At 28.9% G+C, this 15776-nt stretch overlaps 1 protein-coding gene and 1 pseudogene across 1 annotated transcript; both read left to right on the forward strand.

Annotated features, from left to right (window-relative positions):
- Positions 1-494: 494 nt before the first annotated feature.
- LOC108817529 (protein STRICTOSIDINE SYNTHASE-LIKE 12) lies at positions 495-2234 on the forward strand. Its single transcript, XM_018590249.2, has 3 exons — positions 495-766; positions 1048-1317; positions 1717-2234. The coding sequence occupies exons 1-3, from the start codon at positions 522-524 to the stop codon at positions 2183-2185; spliced, it is 984 nt and encodes a 327-aa protein (XP_018445751.1). The 5' UTR covers positions 495-521; the 3' UTR covers positions 2186-2234.
- Positions 2235-9007: 6773 nt separating this feature from the next.
- On the forward strand, positions 9008-10628 carry LOC108815410 (protein STRICTOSIDINE SYNTHASE-LIKE 12-like; annotated as a pseudogene).
- Positions 10629-15776: the final 5148 nt, after the last annotated feature.

The raw sequence follows: 15776 nt of genomic DNA on the forward strand, positions 1-15776 counted from the left end.
ATCTTAAACCTTCTCCTCAATTCTAAATTTTAAGTTTATATTAGTCAGTGTTCTAAAAATCAATCTAGGCGGCAAATCAGATTTGAAAGATACACTTTTTAAACATTTTTTTTAATCGATCTAGACGTCCGAAAGAATCGATCTAGGCGCCTGCATACACAATAATCATCTATAAAATGCCTAATCACTGCCTAGCAATTTTTAAAACATTAATATTAGTTAACCCTAGGATTCTAACTGTCTATTTACCATTTTAAAATTGAAAATAAACATGATTAAAGTAAACATGAAAAGTGATATTAGGAATATGGTAGTTGAGATAATTTCTCCAAATTTTATATGTCATTTACTTCTGCACTTTATTGTTTTTCTACTCATTTACACTTTCAGAAAAAATAATAAATAAGAATGTATCATGTGCCCATGCCTATAAATAGACCTACATACATACATATTACGAAACCATAAGCAATAATAACTATAGAGCAATAGAAAGAAAAGAAAAAAACTAAAGAAACGATATGATGTCATCTCTGTCCACAATATCTCGTCTCCTTCTTCTTCTTTCTCTTTTGTGGGCGGTCATCTCGGTTGACGCGCAGGCCTCTTTCCAGAGACTTCCGCTGCCGATACTTATGTCCGGCCCTCACTCTTTCGCCTTTAATTCCACAGAAAATGGATTCTACACTGGAGTCTCCGGTGGTACAATCCTCAAGTATACACCCGAGGAGGGTTTTGTCAGTTTTGCACACATCACAGAATCATCGTAAGTTCTTTTAGTTTTATTTATTATTAGGAAGTATGTTGTTAACATAGTATAAAAAGGTACGTAGACTTGTGATGCATTGCATGTCATATACATGTGATCCATTGCATATTACCTAAAAATGAGAGAATGTCTATAATATATATGTGGTATGATCCAACTCTGATCTATATAAAATTTTATACGATGTCATACACACAAACAAAACCTAGAGATACAAATACTTACATCATTAATATATTTTAATTTCACTGGTTTCAATTGTTATTATTACAATTCAGGGACTCTTTGTTGTGCTACGGTTTACAAGAACCGATTTCCTCCGAAAGGTGCGGCCGACCGGCGGGGATAGCCTTCAATGAGATAACAGGTGATCTCTACGTCGCCGATGCTCTCTTGGGTCTTCACGTTGTTTCTCCCGCCGGTGGTTTGGCCGTAAAGATCGCCGACGGTGTTGATGGAAATCCCTTCACGTCTCTCTATGGTCTTGACGTTGATCCAACAACTGGTATCGTCTACTTCACTTCCTTGAGCTCACGCTTCAGCGCATAGTAATGTTTCTTCTTCCTTGCCTTCTCTTCTTCTATACATGTACTAATTGTTTTGATTATCATTTAATTAAAAAGTGTTTCAAATGGATTTTTTATTCTTACATAAACTAGTTTTACGGTTACAGATGATATAAAGTTATTATCTTCGCAACTTTTTTAACAATATCTAAAAAGCAAACAATTCTAATAAAATGGATATACACTATCGGAATATATTACAGCGTAATTATTGATAACTTAGTTTGAATAGTAAACGATCTTTAGATGAAAAAGCCATTCCTAAATATTTGCCTGTAATGATTTAAATTAGGTTTAAAAAAATGCTTGCTCACGTATTTTTTGTTTTTCCGGATACATTGTTTGTTGCTTAACATACGTATGTTTTTGTTATGTATGTAGCCAAATGCATCTTCTATTGAATCTGGAGGACGCCACAGGAAAACTTTACAAGTACGACCCATCAACTAAGGCTGTCACCGTATTGATGGAAGGTCTAGGCGGCTCAGCTGGTTGTACCGTAAGCTCGGATGGTTCTTTCGTCCTGGTTAGTCTGTTTACAAAGAATAAAATCCAGAGGTATTGGATCAAAGGACCTAAAGCTGGTTCTTCTGAAGACTTCAGCATTTCGCCTTCAGAATTACGCCCTAGCAGTATCAGAAGAATCGGTTCTACTGGAAACTTTTGGGTCGCTGCCGTGCATAAGGTTATCAACCAAACAGCAATCGTCAAACTCGACCCTAACGGTGAAGTGCTTCAGAGAATTCGTGTTCCTTTGCAATTTAGTTTTCTTAGCGAAGTTAACGAGTTCAACGGTGGTCTATACTTTGGGACTCTCACTACCCGAATTGTTCAAATTTTTAATCTTTAAAACCTTGAATGGAACCCAAGGGTGACCGATGTGATAAATTACCTTTACTTTTCAGCTCAATAATATTTGTAATATTTTTCTTTTTGCAAAAAAATAATATTTGTAATATTACAATAAATAAAATAATAAACATGAAATGATATGCATATGGTTTATTTCCTTGGAAAATGGTTGAACTTCTTAAATACAATATTTCATAACAAAATAAATAATATTTTGTTTTAATATTTATGTACGTAGGAATCTTATTTTTATGTCATCAGTGGCATTTATTATATACATTAACCATCTTTTAAAATGTTTATAGTTTACATGTTTGCTACTAATTGGCTGTTTCAAACTGTCACATGTTTTATAGCCTTTTATTATATAATCAGTACTATTGGATTTACGTTTGATTATTAGGCAACTTTGAAAGATTAACTAATATGGAATTTTTTGTTGTATGTAACTCAAATATTTTTTAAATATCATATAAAATTATAAGTGATAAAAGAAGTTCATGATATTAGTAAAATTTGTTTTTGATAATTTTACAATACTCTAATTAATACACTAGTTACAAACCATTTAGTATTAGCAATTTTTATTTTATTTTGGTCAAATAGCTATTTTTGTAGATGATAAAATGAGTTAGATGTGAAGGTATTAAAACATAAGTTCAAATCACCATTTTAAATAAAACATATTATCTTATGAGCTTTACATAAATATACTAATATCTTACCTATATAATTAGTATGACCAATGTAATATCTTATATGCTGGTTGTCTAATTATCTTATGCTATATGCGGAAGTTATGATCTGCAAATCTATAAAATTAGTCTGCCAGTGCATTTACATATGCTAAGTGGTTAATCTGAACAGTGTTTAGTCTAAAGGATTCTCTATTGATGGGACACGGGTTATTAACTTTTATCTCATGGGACATAAAACGAGGGCTTAATTTTGTGAATAACTGGTGCTAGCTATATGAATATTCTTAGGAGAAAATAGATCGTCAACTCCGACAGTTAATCAAGGGTTTAAGAATTGGTTTGGGTGTTCTGATATATATATATATATATAACAAACTTGACATTATTTTCTTTAAAAAAAACATTGATTGAACCGAAATTAGGTTACTGGACTTTTTATTTTAGAAATATCAAAGGCAAAAGCAATAGACCCAACTCATTCCGGCCTAACGAAATCTGAGAAAGTGCCGGCTTGATGTTGGAAACCAAAACAACAAGTCTTTCCACAATGCTATTAAGTCTCGGCAAGCTCAAAATACCATTCATGAAATCATATGTCTTGATGGTAGAATTGTTACGAGTCATGGGGATATTAAGAAGGAAGCTGAGAAGTTCTTTGCAGAGTTTTTGAATCTAAAACCCCCTGAGTTCAAAGGTACATCCAAAGAAGAGTTGCAGAAGCTAATTGAGTTCAGATGTACCTCGGTGGATAGTATAATGCTAGAGTTAGAGGTCACAGAAGAGGAAATTAAGAATGTTCTCTTTGCTATGCCATCAAACAAGTCTCCAGGGCCTGATGAATTTTCAAGTGAATTCTTCAAAACTACTTGGTCAGTACTAGCTCAAGACTTCACTGTGGCTATCCAATCAGTTTTTAGGTATGAGTTTCTACCTAAAGGAGTTAATTCTACGATTTTAGCTCTTGTTCCTAAGAAAAATGATTCATTGGAGATGAGAGATTTTTCAGCCTAGTGTGCTCTACAAAGTTGTGTCGAAGATCTTAGAAAATAATCTGAAGGAGCTTCTTTCAAAAATTGTTACTGAGAATCAATCAGTGTTTGTGAAGGGTAGATTACTTATTGAGAATGTTCACTTAGCTTTAGAGCTGGTCAAAGATTACCATAAGAAATCGGTCTCTCCTCGAAGTGTGATGAAGATAGATATTTCAAAGGCCTTTGATTCTGTTCAATGCTCGTTTGTACTGAAAATGATGAATCTTGGGAATGATTTTTCACAAAATTGACGAGTTGTTTTATCTGATGAGTATTTCCTGTTGATAGTCTTCAACCGGCGCACAGCCATTAAAAGTGTGTGTGATAAGGTGTATCTGATGAATATCATCTTGTATTCTTTTAGCTCATTTTTGTTGGTATCGTTCCAGAGATGCTTTTTGAAATCTAATTGTGCTTTGAACCGATGTTATATGACATTTTTGTTTGGTATCTTATGTTTTTTTAAGAGAGACACGTCGATTAGGCATGAGTATAAAAATCAAAAACCAAATCAGAACCGAACCAAACAACCAAATCCGAAACTAAACCAAAAGTTCAAAGATAATAGAATGGTTCTTATATTTCTATAATTGAAAAACTGAAACCATACCAAAATCGAACCGAGAACCGAAAGGGTCCGAATATTCGAAATAAAATTTATATGCATATAAATATTAGTTACATTTAGTATTTTTACTACTTATACACCGAACTATCCAAAAAATCGAAATACTGAATTTTCTTTATCTAAAGTATTTTAAATTATCCAAATTATCCTAAAAAACCGAATTATCCAAATATTGTTTATCCTAAATGTTAAAATTTATCCAAATTACCCGATTTATATCCGAAAAAATCCCAAAAAGTTGTTTTCACCCCGAATTATTCAAAATTAACCAAACAAACCGGAACCGTAACCGAATTGGAACCACAAATTTATCGGATATTAGTCGATTCTTATAATTATTACATGAACCGACCCGAAACCGAAAAAAATGAACCGGATCCGAACCAAATTTCATAGATAATCGAACAATTCATATTTTTCTATAACCAAAACACCAAAAATTGAAGAACCGAAAACCAAAAAAGCCCAACCGAAATCAAACCAAACACCGAATGCCAAGGCCTAACGTCAATGGTGCTTTTTTCGATGTTGCTTAAAGACCATGTTTGAATATAAAAAGAGGCAAAAAGTCTAGGGCTTATACTGAAGAAGCTCCATATTAGAGGTAGTATAACAAATTCAACCCCTCATATTGTTTGAAAATTTTATTTTAAAAATGATAACAGATAACGGAATTGTTATTTTCCGAACTATTTGATCTAAAATAAATTTATTGTAATATTATTAAAGCTCTAGATTTTTAAAACATAACAAAAATAATGTACTACAAAATATTATGTATCAAAAGTTTTTAATAATATATGATATATAGAAAGAGGTTTAAGTCACACTTTGGATATTTAAGTAAACAAATTTTATGTTGTATCTAGCAATATATTTGATATCTAGCTAACTACATCAATAATACATAATGATTGGTGTTGTGTAATTTTAATATTTTGAATTGTGTTGTTTTTAATTTTTGTCTTAAACAATATAGAAAATTGACAGTTCTATATGCTTCAATTAATTAACTAATATTATTTTCAAAAATAATTAAAAGTGAATTATTTATTAAAAATATAATATTAATACACTATTTAAAATACCATGATTAGTGAAATAAAAATATCAATCAAAATTTATGTTAAAGACAAATTATTATTACTAAGATAAGACCAATACATACTAAAAAATACAAAAGCTAATATGAAAAAATATTTTTATTTTTTTATGTGTACGTGAAATAAAATATTAAATAAAAGTGGTGCAACGCACAGATCCATAACTAATACTAAATATAAAACAGTTTTTGATCTATATATCGAAAAATTTCTTAAACACTTTTATAAAAATTTATAAAGTAGAGATATGTTTCAAAATTCTGAAAGACAACTGGAAACTTATTTGTACTTGTTGAAAGAGAAAACTATAAATATAGTGTAAGATGGTTTCCATAGATATGGCTTATAGATTAAATTTTTTTTTCAGGAAAAACCTTAAAATCTTATATATATATATATAACAACACATGGTTACTCTACAGAACTTATTACTAGATAAAATCTTCAAATACTATAAAGATAGGCTTTAAAATTATATTAGATAAGAGACAATATACAGAGCCGTCTTTTAGCACGTGCAAGTGGAGCGGTTGAACAGGGTCTAAAATTTTAGAGGGTCCATAATTTTTTTTTGTTTTACTAATATTTATAAATTTAAAATCATATTATTATAAAAGTTCATAATGACTATATTTGAATTTAGTTTTCGTATTTATAACCAATAAATGTAAATTATAATTTTTTATTTTGTTTATATAACCAACTAAAGATGCAATAAATTAGGAAGTAACTAGTATTTATATCAATTATATATTTTGGAAAGTAATAAATAGTTGTTGATGTGTGTGAATATTAATGGTAGTATAGAAAGTTAATACTCTAGCTAATTGATTATGTTTAGGAAACAATTATCAATTAGTGACTACAAATACCGCGAACAAAATATATTTTATAATTTTTAATTAAAAATAGTAAGCACAAAGAAAATAAAACTAGCATATAGCTTATGTTTAAAAGAAAAAAAAAGTGACTTGTCCAATCAAGAGTATATAGCTTAATATCCAGATTTTGTTAATCTATTATATTTATAGATTATGATTTTTGATTGCGGATATAATAAATTTAAAAAAACTGAAAAAGTAAGAAGAATAGTCAAATTTGATGATTTGATCGATGATTTTGCATTGAAAAATGTTAAATAATCAAGTTTAATAATTTGATCAATGATTTTGCATAAAAATTAGAAATTAGTGTTATTTAGATTATAATAATTAAATTGATGTATTTATTTTATATTATAATGATATTTTGTAAAAAAAATTAAAATTATTTCAGATTGTTAAAAGATGTCTTTTTTTTGAACAGGGTCTGTCAAAAGTTCGAGACGGCCCTGAAAATATAGATATGTTTAAAAAAAAACATGTTAGCGTCTTAAAAAAGCTTGATAGAATAAATTTTAAAATATTATACAAAGATGTAGATGACACATACCTACGTACAGATTTAATAATTATAAATATACATAAATTGTTAGAAATCATTGTATTTTATATATTTATATAAATTTTTAGTCCTTGTAAAACGTGAAACCATATATATATAAGTCTCTAATGTACGTAAAGCGTGGATCTATATCTAATAAAGAATGTGCAAGAGAAATGCTTTGTTGTCCAATCATATTTACACACATATATTTTTTCATTGTTAGTCAACTGTTTTCGATATGCCTACATGGTTAGTTGTCGTAATCTCATATTTTCATTGTTAGTCAATTGCTTTGCTTCAAATCTTTATAATAGTTTATGAGGGGCATGGTTAGCAAGTATGATGATGTGCCGTTTCAAAATTTGTTTTAATACATATTGGCAGTTTTAGATTACAAGACATGTAGTCATGTCGTATCACGTCTCTCGTATACAACCAATATACAATGTACCTAAATAAATTATATATACAAGTCAGCTAAACAACGAATGTTTAGCTGTCATGATAACAATCTCCCAAACTTGAGTTTCTCATGGGTGGACGAGTATCTTTATAATCCCTAAAAATACATAATAAATTTAAATATAGCTTGCTTGCAGAAGTTGTTCTTTCTCCTTGTTCTATATTTTTATCGGCAAAAATATTTCTTTTAATAGTTTGAAGGTAAGCATAATAGTTTTTCAAAGAAAAAATGCAGTCTATAGATAAATTTTCTCTTCGAATATGTAAATGGACACATATATATATAGAGCAAGAGTAGTGTTTGACGGAGTGTGCGTTCTTTAGAACTTCTGTTGATTAAGCGTATTGTGATGTTGGTGTTAAGTTGTGTATGGCAACAATTGTCTATGTTAATTAACCGTGATGTACGTAAGTGTTAATGTGATTGTTGGTATCATTGGTGTGTGTTAAGTGTTGACGTATGGACTGAAGAAATATACCTTTATAGATTTGGAAAATTGAAATCTAAATTCAATGAAAGTTTAGCTCAGGGTTAATTATTTTGGTAAAATCTAAACTCTTACTAAATTTAGTTCAAGATAAATTGTCATAAAGAGTTAATCTACTACTATAAAACAGAGTAGTGATTTAAGAAAGTTGTACTTGTACACGTGTGTAAATACAAGTACCAACAATTCATGTTTATTTTTAGGGATCTGTTAATATATTATAGAGAAATTTTACTTACCTTTAGTACCTACAATTCATGTTTTCCCTCCATTAAATGAATATTTATATTATTTAAATAAATAATAAATATTAAAAATTTTATAGTTTTCTAATTATATTTTTTCAAATTTTAATTTTTTTCATTTTTTCAAACTTTTTATTGAAAATTTTCCTTTTCAAATTCTAAAATTCCTTTTTAAACTATTTTATTTTTTTAAAAAATATTTATTTATATATCTGTTAAAATCTTAAACTTTTTCTTCAAATCTAATTCTAAATCTAGTGTTCTAAAAATTGGTCTAAACGGCAAATTAAGTATGAGTAAACACAATGTTTTTAACCAATTTTCTTTTTAAAAATTTGGGCTAAGCGTCCGAAAAATCGACCTAAAAACCTGCATAAACAATACTTTTCTATAAAATGCATAACCACTGCCTAACAATTTTTAGAACATTGATATTAATTAACTCTAAGATTCTAACTGTCTATTTACCTTTTTAAAAATTGAAGGTAAATGTGGTTAAACTAAACATGAAAAGTAGTATTAGGAATATGGTAGTTTACACAATTTCTCCAAATATTATATGTCATTTGCTTTTGCACTATATTGTTTTTCTACTCATTTACACTTTCAGAAATAATAATAAACAAGAATGTATCATGTGCCCATGCCTATAAATAGAACTATATACAGATTACGAAACCACAAGCAATAATAACTATAGAGCAATAGAAAGAAAAGAAAAAAAAAACTAAAGAAACGATATGATGTCATCTCTGCCCGCAATATCTCTTCTCCTTCTTTTTTCTCTTTTGTGGGCGGTCATCTCGGTTGACGCGCACGCAGGTCTCTTTCCAGGGAATTCTGCTGCCGATACCTATGTCCGGCCCTCACTCCTTCGCCTTTAGTTCGACAGAAAATGGATTCTACACTGGAGTCTCCGGTGGTACAATCCTCAAGTATACACCCCAGGAGGGTTTTGTCAATTTTGCACACATCACAGAATCATCGTAAGTTCTTTTAATTTTTTTTATTCGATGAGGAAATGTGTCGTTAACATAGTATAAAAAGGTACGTAGACTTCACTAAACGATGACAATTTCGCATGTCATATACATGTGATGCATATTACCTTAAAAATGAGAGAATGTCTAATATATATGTAGTATCCAACTCTGATCAATATAAAATATTTATATGATGTCATACACACAAACAAAACCTAGAGATAGAAATACTAACATCATTTATATATTTTAATTTCACTGGTTTCAATTATTCTCAATACAATTCAGGGACTCTTTATTGTGCTACGGTTTACAAGAACCGATTTCCTCCGAAAGGTGCGGCCGACCGGCGGGGATAGCCTTCAATGAGATAACAGGTGATCTCTACGTCGCCGATGCTCTGTTGGGTCTTCACGTTGTTTCTCCCGCCGGTGGTTTGGCCGTAAAGATCGCCGACGGTGTTGATGGAAATCCCTTCACGTCTCTCTATGGTCTTGACGTTGATCCAACAACTGGTATCGTCTACTTCACTTCCTTGAGCTCACGCTTCAGCGCATAGTAATGTTTCTTCTTCCTTGCCTTCTCTTCTTCTATACATGTACTAATTGTTTTGATTATCATTAAGTGTGGCAAATGGATTTTTTTCTTACATAAACTAGTTTTACGGTTACAGATGATATAAAATTATAATCTTCGCAACTTTTTTAACAATATCTAAAAGCAAACAATTCTAATAAAATGGATATATCCGAATATATTGCAACGGTCTTCAGAAGATAAAAAATCATTCCTAAATATTTACCTGTAATGATTTAAATTAGGTTAAAAAATACTTGCTCAAATATTTTTTTTTTGTTTTCCCTGATACATTGTTTATTGCTTAATATACGTATTTTTTTGTTATGTAGCCCAATGCATCTTCTAGTGAATCTGGAGGACGCCACAGGAAAACTCTACAAGTACGACCCATCAACTAAGGATGTCACCGTATTGATGGAAGGTCTAGGCGGCTCAGCTGGTTGTACCGTAAGTTCGGATGGTTCTTTCGTCCTGGTTAGTCTGTTTACAAAGAATAGAATCCAGAGGTATTGGATCAAAGGACCTAAAGCTGGTTCTTCTGAAGACTTCAGCATTTCGCCTTCAGAATTACGCCCTAGCAGTATCAGAAGAATCGGTTCTACTGGAACCTTTTGGGTCGCTGCCGTGCATAAGGTTACCAACCAAAACAGCAGTCGCTAAACTCGACCCTAACGGTGAAGTGCTTCAGAGAATTAGTGTTCCTTTGCAATTTAGTTTTCTTAGCGACGTTAACGAGTTCAATGGTGGTCTATACTTCGGGACTCTCACTACCCGAATTGTTCAAATTTTTAATCTTTAAAACCTTGAATGGAACTCAAGGTGACCGATGTGATAAATTACCTTTAAATTTCAGTTCAATAATATTTGTACTTTTCCAATATTTAAAATAATAAACATGAAATGATATGCATATGGTTTATTTCCTTGAAAATGGTTGAACTTCTTAAATACAATATTTCATGTCATTATTGGCATATATTATGTACATTAACCATCTTTTAATATGTTTATAGTCTACATTTGTTTATAGTCCCCATGTTTGTTTCTGAATAAATGTCGTTTTGAGTTTGTGCACACAGACTAAGGAAACAATTAATTTTACATATTTTTTTTATATAAAACACAATTATCTATACATCTAATCATATTTAACCAATATAATAAAATGCTAAATAAAATTAATAAATTTTGTATTGAAAGTCGAAAACGACACTTATTTTGTAACGAAAAAATTATCTACAACAACACTTAATATGAAACGAATGGAGTATTAATTAGCTATTTCAAACTGTCACATGTTTTATAGCCTTTTATTATATATATTCAGTAATTGGATTACGTTGATTATTAGGCAACTTTGAAAGATTAACTAATTTGGGATTTTTTTAATATGTAACGCATATGTTATTTAAATATCATATCAAAAAATTATAAGTAATAAAAGAAATTAATGATATTAGTAAAAAAGTTTTTTGAAAATTTTACAAAAATTTCAAACTATTTAGTATTAGCTATTTATAGATATGATAAAATGAGTTAGATGTGAAGGTATTAAAACATAAGTTTAAATTGCCATTTAAATAAAACATATTAACTTATGAGCTTTACATAAATACACGAATATCCTACCTATATAATTAGTACTAGACCTTGACCCGCCCGACCGGGCGGGTATTTATTTTCATATTTATTTTGTGTTTGCATTAATTATTAAAATTAATTAGTCATGTCTTCAAATTATATAAAATAAATCTATATTTAGTGTTTACCAAAAAAAATCATATAAGCTAGGTTTTCATAGAAACAAATCTAAAATTTATATAATTAAATGTCTATGTAAAATATTTTGGAAAAAATTTGTAGAATGAAAATTATATCAAATAAATAACTATGGTTACTATCTTACTTAAAAATTATACATTAGTTATAAAGTTGAAAAGAAATTAAAATAATTTTTTAAAAATAAAAAATGTGATTTTTTAAAAATTCAGTTTACAATTTATAAGATAATTTAATTATCATATTAGTTTTTATTTAACTTTTAAAGATATTTTAAATGCCTTCGGGCTCTGAACATCTAAATTAACAATTCGGAGAATATGTATACTACTAAAGGCCCATTAAAATTATGTCAATGACTAACCGATTTTTTTCCGGGAAAGAAAAAAACAGAACTCGCGTATAATCATGGTCAGTAGTATTGGTCCTCATCTTTAACTTGAATTACGTTTACATTGCTTAGCACAAAGAAACTGAATTATTTTTTGTTTACGTTTAGTAAATGTATTGGAATGGATTCGATTTGTCTGAGGAAGACTTGAAGCAATTTAAAATATATAGCCTTCTCTAAATTCCTAAAAAGGTAAATTTAGCTTTCTATGGTAATAAAAAGATCTGAAGTAATTTAAAATATATAGCTTTCTCTGGTAATAGTCATCTTATACTGATTAGTTGTTGGTCGGTATTTCCTTTTACCAACACCGGATACCTTAGAGTTTTCAATCACACCCCACTCTCCCAACTTTAAGTTTCGCTGGGTCTGAAACATGTGTGGTCTGGCGTATGATACTTGGATTTTCACACCCTGTAAACAAACAAAAATCGTTTAGAAACTTAAAGTATAAAGAACATTTAAACGGATGTGTAGGTAAAACTTACAGTCTCATCAGCCAAAACCTTTTCGAGTGTTTCATCAGAAGCATAGTGCTTCCATGATTATTCACTTTCACCTGCACACGCCATTTAATGGACCTCGGCTTCAAGTTTTTTAACAACGCGAAACTTTTGTTTTTTTGACACTATGAACCATAAGAAGCGAACTATAAAATTGTTTAGGAGCTGTTGAGGTGATATTGACTATGACTGCAAGGTACACTATATATATAACGTGAATTTAAAACCTTAATGAAGAGAATATACCTAAAAACATTGCAAAAGAGAAAATTTCGTGATTTAATGTAACAATATAAATTGTTTCCAAAAAATTGCATCTATATTATTCGAAAATATAGGGATTTGCTTGGAGTTGGAAAATTTCATTTTACAACGTAATTAATGCTTGACTGTTCTGCAAGTTAAGCAAAAAATAATTATTTTGGAAAAAAATCTAAAGATAATTTATTATTCATCACGGCCATAAGTTGGCGAAATTATGGGATACAGTTTCTATGTTATATAGGCATTATACGAATATTTGAAAGTGATTGTAGGATAGAATTTATTATTGGTAAATATATTTTGTTTAGGTTTAGAATTTATTGATTTGGTTGCTTTAGAAAGATTGGATCATCAATGATATTATGAATTTAGAAGTTGGCGCAATTATGGGATACAGTTTCTCTGTTTTATAGGCATCCTACGAATATTTGACAGTGATTATAGGATAGAATTAATTATTGGCAAAGATATTCTGTTTACATTTTATAAACGAATATTGTTTGATTTTTATTATAATTATCCATACAAATGTTTAATAATTTTCATTGTTTCACGTTGAACATGAAAAACATATAGTTTAAATTGTTTCACGTTTAATGATTTATTTTAATTTAGTTAATTATAAACAGATATCATGAACACAAAGTTATGAAATGTAAAAGTTACAAGTAATGAAAAATAGAAATGAAATAAATTATTTTGTAAAGAACTAAAGTTATCTTGCTATTTAAACAGGAATATCAAGCTCTTGGAGAATAAGAGAATTGCAGATTAAAGTGTTCAGTTGTTTTATTTTTCAAGTAATTCAAAATTTCATGGTTTACGTGAAGAAGAAAGGAATTTCGTTAATGTGTTGTCATATAATTGTAGTTGATTTAGAGTTTTCATGTAATTTAGTTAATTATAAACAGATATCGTGAACATGGGAAGTTGTTGTATCCGTTTATAATGCAAAAAAAAAAAAACAGTGAAAAAATATGCATTAAATTAAGTGGAAAGACAAGAATTTTTTAAAGAAAGATTATTAATAGGTTCAGTGGCATGGAAATGTAATTAACATTGAAAACTTAGGAGCATTTCCTAAGTGTACTTCTCTTTTAATAATAGAGACTAGATTTTGACCCGCTCGACCGAGCGGGTGTCAATTTCATTTTTAATCTTTGTTTGTATTAAATGTTATACATGATTTGTAATGTGTAAAATAATATAAAATTTTGAGAAATAACAATGTTTACATCGGATATTTTTTGCATTCTACTGTAAACTATATGACCGGTATTTATTGGACATCATATAAACAAATCCAACATTTTGTATAGTTAGATTTATGTATAAAATATGTAGAAAATATTTTTTTGAACTAAAAGTAGGAAAAATAGACAAATATGAGTTAGTATGGTATTAAAAATTGATACATTAGTTATAACATTTGTAAGAAAATAAAGATATTTTAGAGAATTTATTCCATAGAATATTCGATTTTTATAGTTATATCTATAATTTCCGAAATAGAGAAGTTGTATGTATTGTGAAAATATTTTATAAATCACGTTGGGAAAGATCATAACTGCCTTGGCCGATTGTACATGTTAAATTAATTGATTTATTACTATAATATTTAATTTTAACTGTTTATTAGTTAACTTTCTAAATACTATTGTTTTACTAATATAAAGATACTAAATATATGAATTTAAACTTAGTTAGCAAGAATTTCAAAAAGTATATATTTTTTAAAAAAATTAATTAGCTAAAATAGCTAGGAATGTGATCTAAATTTGTAATAATTATGTTTTTGTATAAGTGATAATATACATTTTAAAATTTCCCGATTAAATAATTTTATATGATATTTCTAAAACAATAATTTATAGTTTCTAAACACAATAATATATATTGGATTCGGTTCGGCTCTCCAGATTTGGATTTTTTTGCCGGTCCTAAGATATATTTTTCTGTTAAATAGAAAGATAAAAACTAATATTATTTGGAAATATATGTTATTCCTGAATGAATGGTAAGTTGTTGAGGTTATAGAATAATATTTATTAGTTAGCACAAATATAGGAAATAGTTTAAACTTTAAACTAAAGGAAAGATCACGACATTTAAAAAATAACTTTTAGTTTTGATACCATATAATTTTCTCTGTGATTTTGTGTGTTAAAATATGATATATTGTTGTTTAAGAATTGAATTGTCGTGTGAAGGGACCGAATGAGTAACTTAACAAAAATTCTGATTTGAATGATAGTAAAAATGTTTTTGTTGGTACATGTTAAAACAGTTATCATTGAGGAAGAAAATAAATTATTACACAAAAAAAAACAAATTAAACTATTGTAGTCTGGATTAAAATTTATTATTTTGCAGATTAAGTCAATGTATTTGTGTCGGATCAATGTAAACTGTTTTCTATGTCATCAATTTCGTGTATAATTTAGTCAAAGAAAAAAAAATTCGTGTATAATATTTATTGACTTTAATGTTTAATGTATTGATATGGATATTTTTTTTGATTTAGATTTGATTTAGGAAATAATTTATTAATTTAGGAAAAGACAATGAATAGTTAAAACTAAGTTAATTTATTATTTCAGTGGCATTGTCTTGTAAATAAGTTAGAAGTCTTAGGGTTAATTCTATTTTGTACTTCTGTTTTAATATAATAGATGGGCCAATATAATATCTTATCTGCTGGTTGGCTAAACATCGATCTTATGCTATATGCGGGAAGTTATGATCTGCAAATCTATATAATTAGTCTGACCAGTGCATTTACATATTCTAAGTAGTTAATCTGAACAATGTTTAGTCCAAAGGTATTTTGAACTTTCTATTGATGGGAAACGGGCTATTAACTTTTATCTCATGAACTTGTAAACGAGGGCTTAATTTTGTGAATAACCGGTGCTATATGAAAATTCTCAGGGGTCTAAGAATTGGTCTGGGTGTTCTGTTATATAACATCTAACAAACTTGATGACATTAAGAATATTGATTGGGCCGA

The sequence above is a fragment of the Raphanus sativus genome, unplaced genomic scaffold (assembly GCF_000801105.2).
Source record: "Raphanus sativus cultivar WK10039 unplaced genomic scaffold, ASM80110v3 Scaffold0134, whole genome shotgun sequence".
Classification (NCBI taxonomy): domain Eukaryota; kingdom Viridiplantae; phylum Streptophyta; class Magnoliopsida; order Brassicales; family Brassicaceae; genus Raphanus; species Raphanus sativus.